Source organism: Procambarus clarkii, chromosome 19 (genome assembly GCF_040958095.1).
Source record: "Procambarus clarkii isolate CNS0578487 chromosome 19, FALCON_Pclarkii_2.0, whole genome shotgun sequence".
In the NCBI taxonomy this organism is placed as follows: Eukaryota; Metazoa; Arthropoda; class Malacostraca; order Decapoda; family Cambaridae; genus Procambarus; species Procambarus clarkii.
This window is the reverse complement of record NC_091168.1, coordinates 33,740,282-33,756,959: the sequence shown is the minus strand read 5'-3', so window position 1 is coordinate 33,756,959 and position 16,678 is coordinate 33,740,282. Positions and strand designations below refer to the sequence as shown.

Here is a 16,678-nt window from a genome sequence, read left to right as displayed (position 1 = left end):
AAAAATCAGCCAAAAAAATTCAAAGTCCCAAGTTCTGTGGGCTGTGACATTTATTTTATTGACCAATTGCATTATATCTTCACAGTTAAGACAGGTATGCATTCTTCAGGTTGTGAAGGTTACAAAAAAAAAAAAAAAAAAAAAAAAAAAAAAAAAAAAAAAAAAAAAAAAAAAAATTGCCACCCCCAAATTTTTTTTTTTTTTTTTTTGACATTGATGAAAGTAACAAATAGTGCCCAATATTAATAAGATACGTATTATGCTTTATTTTGTAATATAACATTATTTGTGTTATATGGTACTCAGCAAAGCCATAAAGGCCCCAGCTGAATATCCACTTTGTGGACACTTCTTACTACAGTACAGTACTATTATTCTTTGTGCGTCGGACAGGTGCTTGCATCCATTACTGCATTATCCCTCAGTTCCAGATAATAGAAGCTATTCTCCTTATCAATAAAACATTTGTAAAAATTCGTCTAAAATTAATCTGAAAATACCAGTATTTCGATGAAAGTTTCACGGCCCTGAAGTCAATAAGTTGGAGATTTGTGTAACATTTTTAAGTAATTTTTTACATAATTTGAATATTTTTCGCTTCTTGACCCTTAAGGATGAGCCGTTTAAGGGTTAAACCTCACAATCAATAAATACAGCATAATAAAAATTTGCACAAAATATCCTTGAAAAACAGGTGCATTTCATACACTGACATATGGCTGACTTGAAAACCTCAAGGTTTTTGACTACTTAAAGCTAATTTTTTCAGTACTATAGTTATTAGCATTTAATGACTTACCTTCATAGCAATCCCTGACAGTATCAAAGTAGATATAATAATTGTCTTTGTTGAAGAACAGAAGCGAGAGCCAGGAGTCGAACGCATATATTGGCACAAATAGCAAAATCCGCACAATCCATCTCTGCTCCGCTGGGTTGCTGTAGTATCGAAGGTGCTGATATATCTGAAAAGATAACGAGGCCAAATTAAGCTAGCATATACAATTAAGATGTTGGTATTGCATTTTACTGGATTGCAACAAATGGTTATATACAGTAATATACAACACTATTAAATCTAAGTCACTAATACTATCAAGACCGCTGCTCCAATTGCTATCTGCAATTTCCCCAGTTCACAAATTGCTATACACAGTTCACTATTCTGGGTTTGCAATACTTTTCCCATGCGCATCTAAAAGTTCAACTTAAAGAGCCTAACAGCTCTAGGTTAATAAAAAGTAAAGCGATTAGCAGGATTTAACAAGGTGGTGAAACTGCAGAATGCTCAATTGTTTACAGCTTGCATTAGCCGACTTAGCCTAAACATCTAGGTATCGGCATTCTGTTGCAGAGTAGTCTGCACCTTCAGCTCACAACCTAGGTACCCGGGTTCAAATCCCAGGTGGGACAAACTGGGCACGTTCTCTTTCACCTGATGCCTTTGTTGACCTACCAGTAAATAGGCCTTTGAGGGTTAAACAACCAATATGTGCATCCTGGGGAAGGTCAGTAGTTGACCTAAGGAGACTTGCGTAAAGTAAAGGCTTCCTGTCCCCTAAGAGCACCAGCTAAATTAAAAAAAAAAAATCTAAATACATATTGAAGAAAGAAATCGAGTCCATTATCCTGGACAAACGTGCTATCCCTCATGGACGTAAGCACAATACTGGAACTGACAAATAACAAAAACAGCCTTGGGGAAAACTAAGGCAATTCTGTAGCCTTAGCATAAAACATTACCGCTACACTTGTACAACAAGGTTTTAGTCCGGCTGCATCTTTAACATCCTCTAGTACCTCTACACATCTTCAAAAACACATGCAAAATATACAAGCCGTGAAAAATACGAGATTAAGAGTAGCAGCAAAAACCAACCAGTGAACATCACACACCAAGAAGCCACAAGAGACCCAATATTGGAAAGATTACTCCAAGATGAGACACCCCCCCCCCCCTTCCCCTTACTTGGTGGCCCCACAGTTTTGATTTATTTTATGGAAACAAAGCCCCACAACACAATTCTAAAATGAAAAACTAAACTCAAACAGCGCATCAAAGCATCAGTGTGGGTACATGTGAATGCTACACAGCATTCATCCACGAACATCCATGAGATAATAGGATAGTATAATATTTTTATTCAGGCAAAAGTACATACATTCAAAATGAGTTAACAAATATTGGATTTCTAGATAGAACTAGTACATACTATGCCTAAAGCCACTAATACGCACAGCGTTTCTGGCAAGGTGTGGGAAAAAACACAAGATTAAAACTTTCAAGTTTTAAGCCTTACAAGTGTGTGCTGAAACACACTCCTCCCTGCAAGAGAGTAAGCTTAGCTTAGCTACCAAACACACAGTTTCAACATGCGAACTTGGTCTCTTGTTACCTCCTTGGTATCATAACTCATACTATACTTCCAATTTCTAAACCTATTACTTCACCTGTTCCTCTTCATAAACTAAAATAAACATATGGCGAACACAAACGCACTGGAATAGGCCTGAAGCACTCCATGTGTAACCATTACTGACTACATTTATGCCGGCCCTCTTGTGTGTTAATACGGCCCTAAAGGTGCAGGAATTGTGGAGGCTGTAGTGGGGTGGGCCGGGGCAGGGAGGGCGGAGGCTGTGGAGAGGTGAAGGAGGAGGATTATGGAGGTTGTGCTGAAACACAGGAATGAAGGTGGGAGATGGGGGGGAGGGCGAGAATCGGCAGACAAGAGTAGGGGGGGAGGGAATAAGAGGTTGGCCAAAGGTCACTACAACAGAAGCAACAGGTGGGAGGAACAGGCAGCCATTACTCTCGCGGCATCCTTCATTCCCCCCCCTCCCCCACCGTCCCCAGCAGGAGAGGGTTGGTGGAGAACATCTGAAAATAACAAGGGAATATACGAGGCACTAAACTTAAAGCTTCCCGGAAGTGTCGGAGCTTGAGCAAGAGCCCGGAAGTCGGCAGAACCTATGATCTCTACCGGCACCACCATGTCGGCGACCATGTCGACATGGTCACCTCACACCTCGCCCACAACCATATGATCAGCCTTGGTTGAGCCTCCTCCCACCCGGTAAACCCACAATGAACGCTCATCAAAGTTATGGATAAAATAAACAAGTTATAAGTTATGTTAAGTAGTTGTAAGTTATGAACGATATGGAAGAAAAGGTGTGGGGAAAAATGCAGAATAGAACCAGTGAAGAGCAGGAGTCCCATAGGCACAGAGAACACTGTATAAACATCAGAGGTCCGCGGTTGTTCAACGTCCTCCCAGCGAGCATAAGAAATATTGCCGGAACAACCGTGAACATCTTCAAGAGGAAACTAGATTTATTCCTCCAAGGAGCGCCGGACCAACCAGGCTGTGGTGGGCATGTGGGCCTGCGGGCCGCTCCAAGCAACAGCCTGGTGGACCAAACTCTCACAAGTCATGCCTGGCCTCGGGCCGGGCTTGGAAGAAGAAGAACAACTCCCAGAACCCCATCAACCAGGTATAGGTTAGGGGCCTAGAACTGCCTCCCGCTCAGAGGTTCACACTTTAGCTACATCATCATTGTGATTTATTCCAAGTTTCGGACAAGGAACTCTACAATCATACTACAGAATTGATCTGAACATGTTCTTAACGTGTGGGTGGTAGACGGTTGGAACAAGCCAAGTGAGGTAGTGGTGGAGGCCAAAACCGGCAGTAGGTTCAAGTCGTTATACTACAAAGAGTACTGGGAAGACGGGACACCACGAGCGTAGCTCTCTTGCAACCCGTTCTCGCAAATTTAATAAGTCAATATTGACTTATTAAATATGTGCATAGGTGACATACTTAACATAATAGATACCCTTAAAAAGATTTAGAAAACACCGACCTTACCTAACCTACTTAGTATGTTAAGATAAGCATCTTATTGCTTCGTAATTACAATTATTACCTAACCTATAATAGGTATAGGTTAAGTAATAATTGTAATTACGAAGCAATAAGATGCTTATCTTAAGATACTAACAAGGTTAGGTAAGGTCGGTGTTTTCTATGAATCTTTTTAAGGGTATCTATTATGTTTAGTATATCACCTATGCACGTAGTTAATAAGTCAATATTGACTTTACGAATTTTCGAGAACGGGTTGCTCTCATCCTGTAAATAAGGTTGTTGACCAGACCACACACTAGAAGGTGAAGGGACCACGACGTTTCGGTCCGTCCTGGACCATTCTCAAGTCGATTGTGAGTAATAAGGTAATTACTTATTCTCCTTTACGTTACTATACGATGAGTTTGTTGAAGTTTATTTACAGTGCAGCGAAGACTGAAGAGTAAATACGTCTCGTGTTAGAGGGGCCCCAGACGTGAGGACATATCGACCGTGTCCGTCATCGCTAGTAAACAACCCGACTATCCCAGTGAGAATGTACAAGCTTCGATATGCCTCTCAAAGGGGTGTCAAATTTATTTATTTATTTATTTATGGTACACTGGGTTTTGTGAGAATACAGAGCATGGTATTTACAATCTTGTAAAGCCACTAGTACGCGCAGTGTTTCGGGCAGAAATCTTACACTAGCGTGTTTCCACACGGCAAGGTTTTAAAATCCGCCGTCTTTTTTTAATAAGACTAGTTATGCACAATGAATATATCCATGTACAGCACTAGGACGCAAGTCAAACGTTTTCGTTAATGAAATTAGAACTAGTCTTGTATACTAGTAAAATACAGTGAGAGGTTAACCCGCGAGTACAGAGGTAGAAAGGCATCACAGGAGCGGGCTCACGCAGGCGACACAGGAGTGGTGATGAAGCAGAAGTGTGGGTGGTGTAGCCTTGGTGTACCACGCTACCAGGGATCCATAGTATTAACAGGTAGATGTTCGGGAACCTCGTCTCCTTTCAAGGATCACCTTCCTCCTAGCTACCCATCCTGCTTCCCTCCCATATCACTCCCCACCCCCACACCCACCACCTCCCCCTTACCCCCACCACAATCACCACCTCCCCCTTACCCCCACCACAATCACCACCTCCCCCTTACCCCCACCACAATCACCACCTCCCCCTTACCCCTCCCCACCACCACATCCACCACCTCCCCCTTACCCCCACCACAATCACCACCTCCCCCTTACCCCCACCACAATCACCACCTCCCCCTTACCCCCACCACAATCACCACCTCCCCCTTACCCCCACCACAATCACCACCTCCCCCTTACCCCCACCACAATCACCACCTCCCCCTTACCCCCACCACAATCACCACCTCCCCCTTACCCCCACCACAATCACCACCTCCCCCTTACCCCCACCACAATCACCACCTCCCCCTTACCCCCACCACAATCACCACCTCCCCCTTACCCCCACCACAATCACCACCTCCCCCTTACCCCCACCACAATCACCACCTCCCCCTTACCCCCACCACAATCACCACCTCCCCCTTACCCCCACCACAATCACCACCTCCCCCTTACCCCCACCACAATCACCACCTCCCCCTTACCCCCACCACAATCACCACCTCCCCCTTACCCCCACCACAATCACCACCTCCCCCTTACACCCACCACAATCACCACCTCCCCCTCCTGGCTATCGGCAAGCCACCAACCAGGGTGTTGAACACAATCGAAGATTTAGAAGAGCCAATGCATGAAAAATTACTCAAAGATGAGAGGTGTCCCAAGAACTTTGATCTACTCCGTGGCAAGTCCCCACCACTCATAATTCCAAGGTAGAAGACATGAACGCCTTCTCACCAAGACTTGTAACACGTGGTGATGTGTGAGACAATATTCAAGGAGTATGATGGGTTTTGATGTTTAATATAGTTTGGTTACGTCAGCTGGATGTGTCCACGACGTCCTGTTTATCATTATTATTATTATTTTCTACCACAGACGTGGCCACACATTTACAATGCTAACTAGAATATACATACATTTTCTTGTCCTCCATAGACAGGGTTAGAGATCTGTTAAACATAGTTCAGTGATTTATTGTACAACCACAGTGATTGTATTGATTTTAAAATGCTATTTTTTTTATTTAAAGCACTACACCGACTGTGGTAGGTCGGAGACGAGAAGGGTGGTTACCCGGTGCTGGCGGAGTAGGTCGGCGAGCTGAGGGTACCCCGGAAGCGGAAACAAATGGGCAGTTTCTTTCACCTGATGCCCCTGTTCGCCTAGCAGTAAATAGGTGTGCACGGCCGGGAGAGCAGAGCTGGCGTGAAGCACAACTGGACCGAAGGTGGGATTGGCTGTGTTGGCTCCGTAGTGAAGCTCTTTAGCGTCTATTGAGAGAGTTGGAACTAGATTGACGATGTTGCGTCGACTGGATTGATTGATTGATTGATTGAGGAACAACAAGAGGTGGCACGGGCACGCGTAGCCTGTAGGTGGTAGATGTTTGGCGTGAATGTGATGTTTAGTGGCGTAACATCTTGATGCGTGTCTGGGGTGCTGTGTCAAAGACCTTCACCTGACCTTGTGTGCCACCCAGTTTGCCCCCCACGTGACAGGCTGGGGCCTGATTCACGAAAGCACTTACAAACGTGTACATCTTTCCTCAATTTTTGAGTGCTTTGGTTACATTTATTAAACAGTTTACAAGCATGAAAACTTCCCATTCAAGTAGTGTTATTGTTATAAACAGCCTCCTGGTGCTTCCGAGCTCATTAACTGTTTAATAATTGGAAACAAAGCCGCCAAAGATTGAGAAAAGATGTACAGGTTAAGTGCTTGCGCAAGTGCTTTCGTGAATCTGGCCCCCTGGTCATTTGCTCTGATAGGGAGGGGGGGGGGGGGAAGGGAATTATCAGGGGGAAAGTGCCAAGCCATTACGACTATATAGCACTGTCAAGGGGTCAGGATAAGGATTAGGAATGGGACGGAGGGAAAGGAATGGTGCCCAACCACTTGGACGATCGGGAATTGAACGCCGACCTGCACGAAGCGAGACCGCCGCTCTACCGTCCAGTCCAAGCGGTTGGGGGGGGGGGGGAAGCTTGCTTCTTTCTTCCGGTTGCCCCCAAGCGTTTCGTGGACACCTTGAGGGTTTCTTACACTGTCGTTATAACAGCTAATAATGGCTGCTGGCGTTATTAGTGATGATGGGGATTATTGGGAACCTTTTAGTAGTTGCAACATTCTGGGAAAGTGTGTTGCAGGTACATTAACAATTTAAGTTTGGCAGCAGGATGCTGCTTCTGGGAACTTTCCTTTTTAATAAGATTGCTCATAGCCCAGTCGATAGAGCTTCGGGCTCACAGGCGTGGGGGTCCAGGGTTCGAGACCCATACAGCCCAGGTGAATGGGACATTATCTCTAGTGCGTCTCTTATACGCTTAAACTAGTAAAACGTGAAGGCACTACGGGCTCACCATAGCCCGTGTTACTTGGAACTTTTTGTTCCAGGTAGCGAATCTTTAACAATAACAACAACAGTAAAACGTGTACACAAAGCTGCCTGCTGTACGGGAATGACACTATTCATGTACACATCCATGTATGTTGGAATACATGTTAGACACCTGATAATACTGGCAGCTCCCTGACAAGAGCGCAAGCTTCCCCCCCCCCCCCTACCTAACACACATCCCCGTCCATACCTAGTTATACACAAGGCACAGACGATTCAGAGGTCTGCCACCAGACTAGTCCCAGAACCGAGAGGTATGAGTTACGAGGAGCTAAAACCTCACGTCCCTGGAAGACAAGATTAAGGGCAGACATGATAACCACCTACAAAATTCTCAGAGGAATTGACAGGGTGGACAAAAACTATTTAGCACGGATGGAACACTAACAAGGAGACAGCTGGAAACCGAGTACCCAAATGAGGCACAGACATTAGAAAAAATTTTGGTCAGTCACAAATGGAATGCATTAGGCAGTGATGTGGTGGAGGCTGACTCCATACACAGTTTCAAGTGTAGATATGATAGAGCCCAGTAGGCTCAGGAACCTGTACACCAGTATGAGGCGGGACCAAAGAGCCAGAGCTCAACCCCCGCAAACACAACTAGGTGGGTACCAGTTGATTGACAGTTGAGAGGCGGGACCAAAGAGCCGAAGTTCAACCCCCGCAAACAACTATTTGAGTACACACGCAGTGTCAGCAAGGCGGACAGCCCGCCTGTCGTAACTCGCTATATTCCACAATTTAACCAAAAACTGACTACATCAACACACTCACCTCTGTTTCATCTCTAAATGATGCAGATGCTGACGACGACGACGGAGAGGAATTCTCTCAGTATACCTAGAGTGGTCTGGGAAGTAGAGAGCTTTACGGGATTAACGCCCCGTGGTGTAGCCCAAAGTAATTATCAAAGTAAGGCACCAAACCGGGAAGGCTATGTAGCACTAATGTAGCCCCAGCCATCACTTACCCGCCTGCTAATCGAACTAGAGATACCAGACCAAAATACTGAAGGTAAAGAACTCAGTGGTTTAGGTCACTAGATGCGTCGCGACCTAGGCTACCCCACCTGACCCGTCGGAGCCCGTACTCCCTCGAAGCCTCACTTCCTCTTATTATTATTAACATCTTTATTGACAAAATTAATTACAATTTTGCCTAATCTGAGGATTTTGATAGGTCTTATTAAATTGAGGATAATGCTAGTATTCACTGTCACGCAGGACAGAGGGTCATACATAAGACAATAGGTCTAAACTGTAGGCTGAAGCACATATATATCATGGTTACAATCAATGTTTTAATGTATGGATACTGTGCAAACAACTTTCTATTGTGCACTGCCACACAAGGGCAGGGATGGGTTCATAAGTGATACAGCTTAGAAGTAATATAAATAAAAATTGTTCATTCTTTATAATGGACAATTAGCAAATTTTGGGTAAATTGTTAGGATGTCGTCCAGAACACCCGAGTCAATAAAATACACAGTTGGTGGTACAAGAGGCCAGGAGGTCTAAAGTCCTTTACGGTTTCACATTCATCAATATAGTGTTCTAGTAAATGCATTAAAGTTTTATCACAGAGTTTACAATCTGAATATTCTGATATCACTCTTCCTCTTAGTTCAATTTCCTTAAGGCACCTCAATATTTACGGCGGGAGTGTACCGAGTAATACAACACACTGTAGCGGGTTCAGTAAGAACACCAGTATCACCCCCCCCCCCTCCCCCCACGAGCCGTGAGGTCCATACTGGAGTGTACACGCCAGGGAGGAGGCGGAGGCGGGAGGGAGCGTTGCGCTAGATGGTGCTGCGCTTAGCGTGAGTCACTTTATGTCAACCACCTTTACCCTTGCTCCCTCCCCCCCCCCCCCTCCCCATCATGCTGCTCCTCCACTACACCCCACGTGGGGGTGGAAGGGGGTGGGGGGGGGGGGAATAAACGCTTCAAATACTTGACACGCTACTTGATAAGTTATTATTATTAACATCTTTATTGACGAAATTAATTACAATTTTGCCTAATCTGAGGATTATGATAGTCTTATTAAATTGAGGATTAATGCTAGTAGTCACTGTCACGCAGGACAGAGGGTCATACATAAGACAATAGGTCTAAACTGTAGGCTGAAGCACATATATATCATGGTTACAATCAATAAGGGTCCAGAACGGACCGAAACGTCGTCGTCTCATTCATCTTCTGGCGTGTTTGTGTTTAGTCTTCAACGGTTCAATTTTTTGTCGCATACCTGCTGGATGAACACTGTAATTATGCCCCAAAGGGCGAAGTTATTGGCCCAGGCTAGCAAGTGAATGTAAATCCTGGCCCGGGGAGGATTGACTAGGCGCCAATCCTTAACTGCACGCCTCTGTTCACCCAGCAGTGAATGGGGTACCTGGTGGTTAAACGATTTGGCGGGTCGTATTCCGGGGGAAGATTAAGATTAAGGACCTGCCCGAAACGCTATGCGTGATAGTGGCTTTATAAGAATGTATCAACTCTTGTATAAATAAATGTACAGTGGGTCAACATTCCGCCACAGCAGCAGGTACAACACCCTCCTAGAGGAAGACCAGCCGATGGCCTGTACATCCCGACCCGTGTATACACACGCACCAAACTGGTAACGATCAGGAGCCAGATTCACGAAGCAGTTACGCAAGTACTTACGAACGTGTACATCTTTCCTCAATCTTTGACGGCTTTGGTTACATTTATTAAACAGTTTGCAAGCATAACAACTTGCCAATCAACTGTTGTTATTGTAATAAACAGCCTCCTGGTGCTTCGGAGCTCATTAACTGTTTAATAATTGTAAACAAAGCCGCCAAAGATTGAAAGCCGCCAAAGATTGATAAAAGATGGACAGGTTCGTAAGTGCTTGCGTAACTTCTTCGTGAATCTTGGCCCAGGCTCTTTCGTGATGTGTTCCGCCCCTGTATAGTCAACAACAACCAATATAAATGACTGTCTTACCTAGTTCTTCATAACTACTATCAACAACTGAAGAGATTGCCGGCCTGGAAACATCTAAAGCTTGGATAGTAGAACTTCCGGAGCCCACATACTTTCCTCCCTGGAATGCGGGCGAGAAATCGTAGCCTATGACAAAAATATCAAGTCGAGGTGAACTCCCTGAAACCCTCTGCAGGTATGATCCAGGTAGCCTATGACAAAAGTGTCATGGGGTCTGGTTCTGTGTACTCTTCTAATTGTGCTTGCGGGGGTTGAGCTTTGGCTCCTTGGTCCCGCCTCTCAACTGTCAATCAACAGGTGTATAGATTCCTGAGCCTACTGGGCTCTATCATATCTACACTTTAAGCTGTATATGGAGTCAGCCTCCACCACATCACTGCCTAATGCATTCTATTATGAATGCATGCACTGTTTTACATGGCCAAGAGGCAGGGCAGTATGTGTACAATGACAATCTCTGCCCCCTCTTTCTATTTGCCGCTCCGTTAAAAATGCAAACGTTTTGCATACAAAAACTAATTGAAGCAACCCACGTAACCTATCTAAGCCCAGGCCTGACAAACGTCAATATTTTAGTGTTTTAACATTTAATAACGCGTCGCATTTTTAATGAATTGGTCGAATCGTACGACGTAGTTGGGAAACTATTACTTTAGGCTTGCAATAAAGCCCACTCAACTAATTCTGCAAACACTAAGGATGCAAACAGTTTTTCAACATCCCCAGCACGATAGGACTATAGCACTGCATCCTCCAAATAAGGGTTACTTATTTAAGTGGAAACCTTTAGTTGCTTGCACGAGGAAACTGCACAACCTCCTCCAGAGGTTACCTTGATCAAGCTGGCTGTGGTCCGTAACGTTGAAGTGCGAGCATCGGGATCAAACAACTTAGTTGATCAGACTGTCAACCAGGAGGAGCGGACATTGATCCACTCAAGGTCGCCGATGAAGACCTTACGCAGATGCTGCCCCGTTCACACTAACGCATCAATAACGCTACAATTTTCAGAGGTGAAATCCTCTAATTCTGCAACCAATTTGATCCTGAATTGGATTTTGTGGGGAGGTGGGGATGGGGTTAATTGATAATATAAGTGGGATTGGGTGGTTATAAATAGGAGCCGCCTCGTATGGGCCAATAGGCCTTCATGCAGTTACCTTTGTTCTTATGATACCAGGTTATCTTCTTGAGGTTATCTTGAGATGATTTCGGGGCTTTTTAGTGTCCCCGCGGCCCGGTCCTCGACCAGGCCTCCACCCCCAGGAAGCAGCCCGTGACAGCTGACTAACACCCAGGTACCTATTTTACTGCTAGGTAACAGGGGCATAGGGTGAAAGAAACTCTGCCCATTGTTTCTCGTGGGCAGAGTTCTCAGGTGGTGGCCGTTTTTCCCGTTATCACCCCCTTCACGCACCCAATACCTTCTCCTGTGCCCTCGATCTTTCCAACCAGAGAAAATAAACTTGTCAGGTTGGATCGAGTAGCCAGCTTAGTAGTAGCTTATGACACGCTGACACTAAGCTTGCTGATGAAGTGCAAGTCACCAGCGAGCTTAGCGTGACATATAGGTCACACTGTACGTTAGCGTGACACCGCAACGTCTCCTCCGCAAGCTGAAGTTCAAAGCTGCATAACCAGGCTTAAAGCACGTAGTTCAGAGTAGTAAAGATGCCTGCCCGGTTTTTTTTTTTTTTTTTTTTTTTTTTTTTTTTATAGAGGAGGGGAGCCGGTCGGCCGAGCGGAGTTTTTCACCCCATGCCCCTGTTACCTAGCAGTAAATAGGTACCTGGGTGTTAGTCAGCTGTCACGGGCTGCTTCCTGGGGGTGGAGGTCTGGTCGAGGACCGGACCGCGGGGACACTAAAGCCCCGAAATCAAGATAACCTCAAGATAGGAGCGTTGGAGTGATTACATAGCGGAAGACCAGTAACTATCAGCATATTGTGGGGCGAGAGGAGAGAAAGAACATTCAGCAATTAACGGTTGTATAGTCAGATTTCAGTCTTAAGTTTAGATTTAGGACAGACTTGGGTAAATACTGGTTCAGTAACAGGGTTGTTGATTTGTGGAACCAATTGCCGCGTAACGTGTTGAGTGTGGGGTCCCTCGATTGTTTCAAGCGCGGGTTGGACAAGTATATGAGTGGGGGTGGGTGGTTATAGATGGGAGCTGCCTCGTGTGGGCCGATAGGCCTTCTGCAGTTGCCTTTGTTCTTATGTTCTTCACACGTGGGCAATACTGTTAAACGAGGCAGTAGACGAGATGGTATGTAGGGCCGCGGACAACACCGTTCTTCATGTTGACCAAACCACATACTAGAAAGTGAAGGGACGACGACGTTTCGGTCCGTCCTGGACCATTCTCAAGTCGATTGTGTCGTCCCTTCAACTTCTAGTGTGTGGTCTGGTCAACATACTTCAGCCACGTTATTGTGACTCGTCGCCTGCACCGTTCTTCATGTTATACATCAAATACCCAAAGCAAACAGATTAAGCAGATCCAAGAGGATATAGACAAAGCTAAAAAAAAAAAAGGGGGGGGGGGTAGAAATAGCCTAGTCTACTCTATCCCTTCGAGAGGCATTTTGTTTTTGTTTCAATAAACATACTTGAGCTTGACAAAGCTAACCGGGCGTTAATAGTGGACAAGGGTCACGGGCTCGAGGTCACACACACTTCAGTATTACACATAACAAACCAACCTGTCCTCTTAAAAATAACGTCGCTTTTGGCCGTTTACCCGTATGGCCGAAAGTGGACGTAATTGGAAAAAAAAAAAAATTCAACAACAGTAAGTTAAGGGTCCTCTGATAGGTTAGGTGGGCAGGAAATTCTGATTAAGTTTCAAAACGTTATGAAGAACGTTAGTCTTAAGTTTCCTCTCCTAACCTGTCCGCGTTGGCCGGACGACTAACAGAAAACGGAACAGTACGTCACTTTTGTGAGTTATTTCAAATTACGTCCAAATTTGGCCATAGCGCGCATACCAGCGAAAAGTGACATTTTTAAGAGGACGGGTTGAATAAACACCAACCCGTCCTTCACATACGGTAGGGGGAGGTCTACGTGGAAGGGCTGAGTGTGTGTACACACAAGGGTGTAAATATCAATGGCAATTCTGTGCTGATGTCTGAATAAGATAAGGCATGCAAATACTGATGTAGTGTGTCGCACGCTATGTACTCTAGTGTGAATAACTTGATCGCTTGAGAGATTGTAGTCTACCACATCAATTTGTCTCAGTGTGATAATTGAAATTGAAACAAGTTTATTGAAATAAAATACACACACAGGGATGAGGTAGCTCAAGCTATTCTCACACCGTTCAGTACATCGTGTTAATACATACATAGACACATTACAAACAATAAACATACTGTATTACCAAACATTGAGATAAACATATACATTTCCTAGTGTGATAATGGAATGATACAATATTCTTAGGAGGGTCAAACACTTTGCTCCAAGAATGTAATACTGAAATTCTTGATATCTATTGTAATGTGATAACTATTGAATAGTACCTATTTACCCAGCAGTAAATAGGTACCTGGGAATTAGTCAGGTGTCACGGGCTGCTTCCTGGGGGTGGAGGCCTGGTCGAGGACCGGGCCGCGGGGACACAAAGCCCCGAAATCAAGACAACCTCAAGAAGATAGTGTAAATTTATTTGCAATGTAAAATAGGATTATTTGTATGCCACATTGATGTGTGCCCCCCTCCCCTCCCCTCCCCCCCCCTTGAAGGACCTATAATTGAAGTAGGGGGTAGAAATAGCCTGACCCCACGACGGAGCTCTGGGAGATAACCGAAAACTGTTTAATCATTACATAAAGTACCATAAGTTTGCTGTATTTAAACAGTGATATATTATACAACAGTGATATATTATACAACAGTGATATATTATACAACTGTGATATATTGGCAGTCACCAGCTTAGCCGATTTAGGCTAAGCTTGGAAATTTGTATAGTGGTATGTGCAAGTGGTGGCAGTGTTCCAAGACCTGCTCGAACCCCGCTGTCCCGCACTCAAAATCAATACGTGTTAACTTTTAGTGAAGGTGGTGACGGCGTCTTGGGAGGGGGGGGGGGGGTGACCAGTCCTGGCCGCCTCTATCCTCACTACCGTCGAATTCATTCACCAGTCAGGCAGCGAGTACCAGCCTTGTTAACCAGACCACCAACCAGGTGGCTCGTTGCGGGCTATTCATGCCCGTGCCATCTCTTGGGTGGCTTAATCTTCATCAATCAGGTGGCTTGGCCATGAGACTGGGCTTGGAGTATACCTGGAGTGGGATCTGGTGGGTTTCCTACCTTTCAATGGCCGGTGTTGAGCAAGGCTCGACTTGGTCCAACAGGCTGTTGCTTCGAATGGACCACAGTGATCATCTGAACCACCTCTAGGTAGGTCACCTGCTTGATGGGGGATCTGGGAGTTCTACTCCAAGCCCGGCCCGAGGCCAGGCTTGACTTGTGAGTTTGGTCCACCAAGCTATTGCCTGGAGCGGCCCGCAGGCCCACATACCCACCACAGCCCGGTTGGTCCGGCACTCCTTGGAGGAAACAATCTAGTTTCCTCTTGGAGATGTCCACGGTTGTTCCGGCAATATTTCTTATGCTCGCTGGGAGGACGTTGAACAACCGCGGACCTCTGATGTTTATACAGTGTTCTCTGATTGTGCCTATGGCACCTCTGCTGTTCACTGGTTCTATTTCTGGTAGGTACAACCGGCACGCGAATTCCATCCATCGCAACACTATACTGTATTGCAATAAAGTCAATGACTGGATTGTGTATAACAGTCATAATTTCCGCACCAAACGTCCAACACTCCCAGGTGAGGGACCACTATACCGCCTCTACTGAGAGCTTGCACGGGCCTGGGGTCACACACTTCCTCCAGTAGGTCTACATATCCCTAGTACACGACGTCACGCTGCCACGTGTCTGGTTAACATTTTAGGAGTCTTATGTTCCTAGGTTGCCGGGAGACCACGCCGGGAGACCACGCCGGGAGAGGATCTCTGGAGTTGTCCTCCGAGCCCAGCCTGAGGCCAGACCTCAGCTGTATCATGGACGCATACAATAAACGTGCTGGAGAATACATTGCGTACCTTGCATTGTATGATAATCCAACAGTATTGCAATGCCGTATAGGCCCTACAGACACTTTACAATTGACAATTGAGATACACTACATGTCGTTGACTATAATGGAACAAGCTGCCTCAGCCACTTATGGGGCCCGGTAGCCTGGTGGATCGCAGCACGCAGGACTCTTAATTTCGTGCCGCGGGTTCGGTTCCTGCACCAGGCAGAAACAAATGGGCAAAGTTTTTTTCACCCTGAATGCCCTTGTTACCTAGCAGTAAATAGGTACCTGGGAGTTAGTCAGCTGTCACGGGCTGCTTCCTGGGGTGTGTGTGGTGTGTGGGGAAAATGTAGTTAGTAAACAGTTGATTGACAGTCGAGAGGCGGGCCGAAAGAGCAAAGCTCAACCCCCGCAAACACAACTAGGTGAATACTTAGTATGACGGGTTACTCGACTGGAGCACTACGGACACTTGACTGGAGCACTACGGACACTTGACGGAGAGACATCTCCCGTCACGCAGGGTGCAGTCGCACCTCCACTGATCTCCAGTATCATCTATTGATACTGGTGATGGCTCAAAAGGGGCCACCACATACGGGATATTCATGCCCGTGCCACCTTTTGGGTAGCTTAATCTTCATCAATCAATCAATCGGAGCACTACGAGTCCAAGCCTTAGTACCTCCAACAAAGCCCAAGTTGATAGTACCAACCTGCTCTCTCGCCTAATACATCGCTCAATACGCAAAAGAATACGAACGTATTAGTAAAAATTAAAAGGACGATAGAACTTTCACAGATGACGACAAAGAAATTGGTGAAATACGATTCAGTACGATTCTGTTTTCAGTGACCATCTGAATATACACTGATGATCAATGACCTAAACGAATTCTTCATGAATGTACCACCGACATCGAACCATGTATCAGATGTCGCCCAAACCCACACTGGACTATGAAGTAGCAATAGACAGGACGCCCATACACACCACGCTCAGACTCCGAGAATTTCACGTGTCAACAATAATAAAGAAACATCTTTTGGAGACCGAGTCTAGATACTGGTGTTATACCCGACATACCTAAAACAGCAGAGATCGCATAACTTCAGCAAGGAGTTAATACTTGCTTGATACCCTACTTGGAGTTCTGGGAGTAGTTCTAC

At 45.4% G+C, this 16,678-nt stretch overlaps 1 protein-coding gene across 2 annotated transcripts in view; it reads right to left on the bottom strand.

Moving 5' to 3' along the window:
• The window catches only part of Tmep (Transmembrane endosomal protein), a 101,980-nt gene that overhangs the window by 27,172 nt on the left and 58,130 nt on the right, over positions 1-16,678 (bottom strand). For both annotated transcript variants that reach the window (XM_045740970.2, XM_045740969.2), the window contains exon 3: positions 800-965. In XM_045740970.2, the coding sequence (XP_045596926.1) occupies positions 800-965 (166 nt within the window). The remainder of the gene's footprint in view (positions 1-799; positions 966-16,678) is intronic.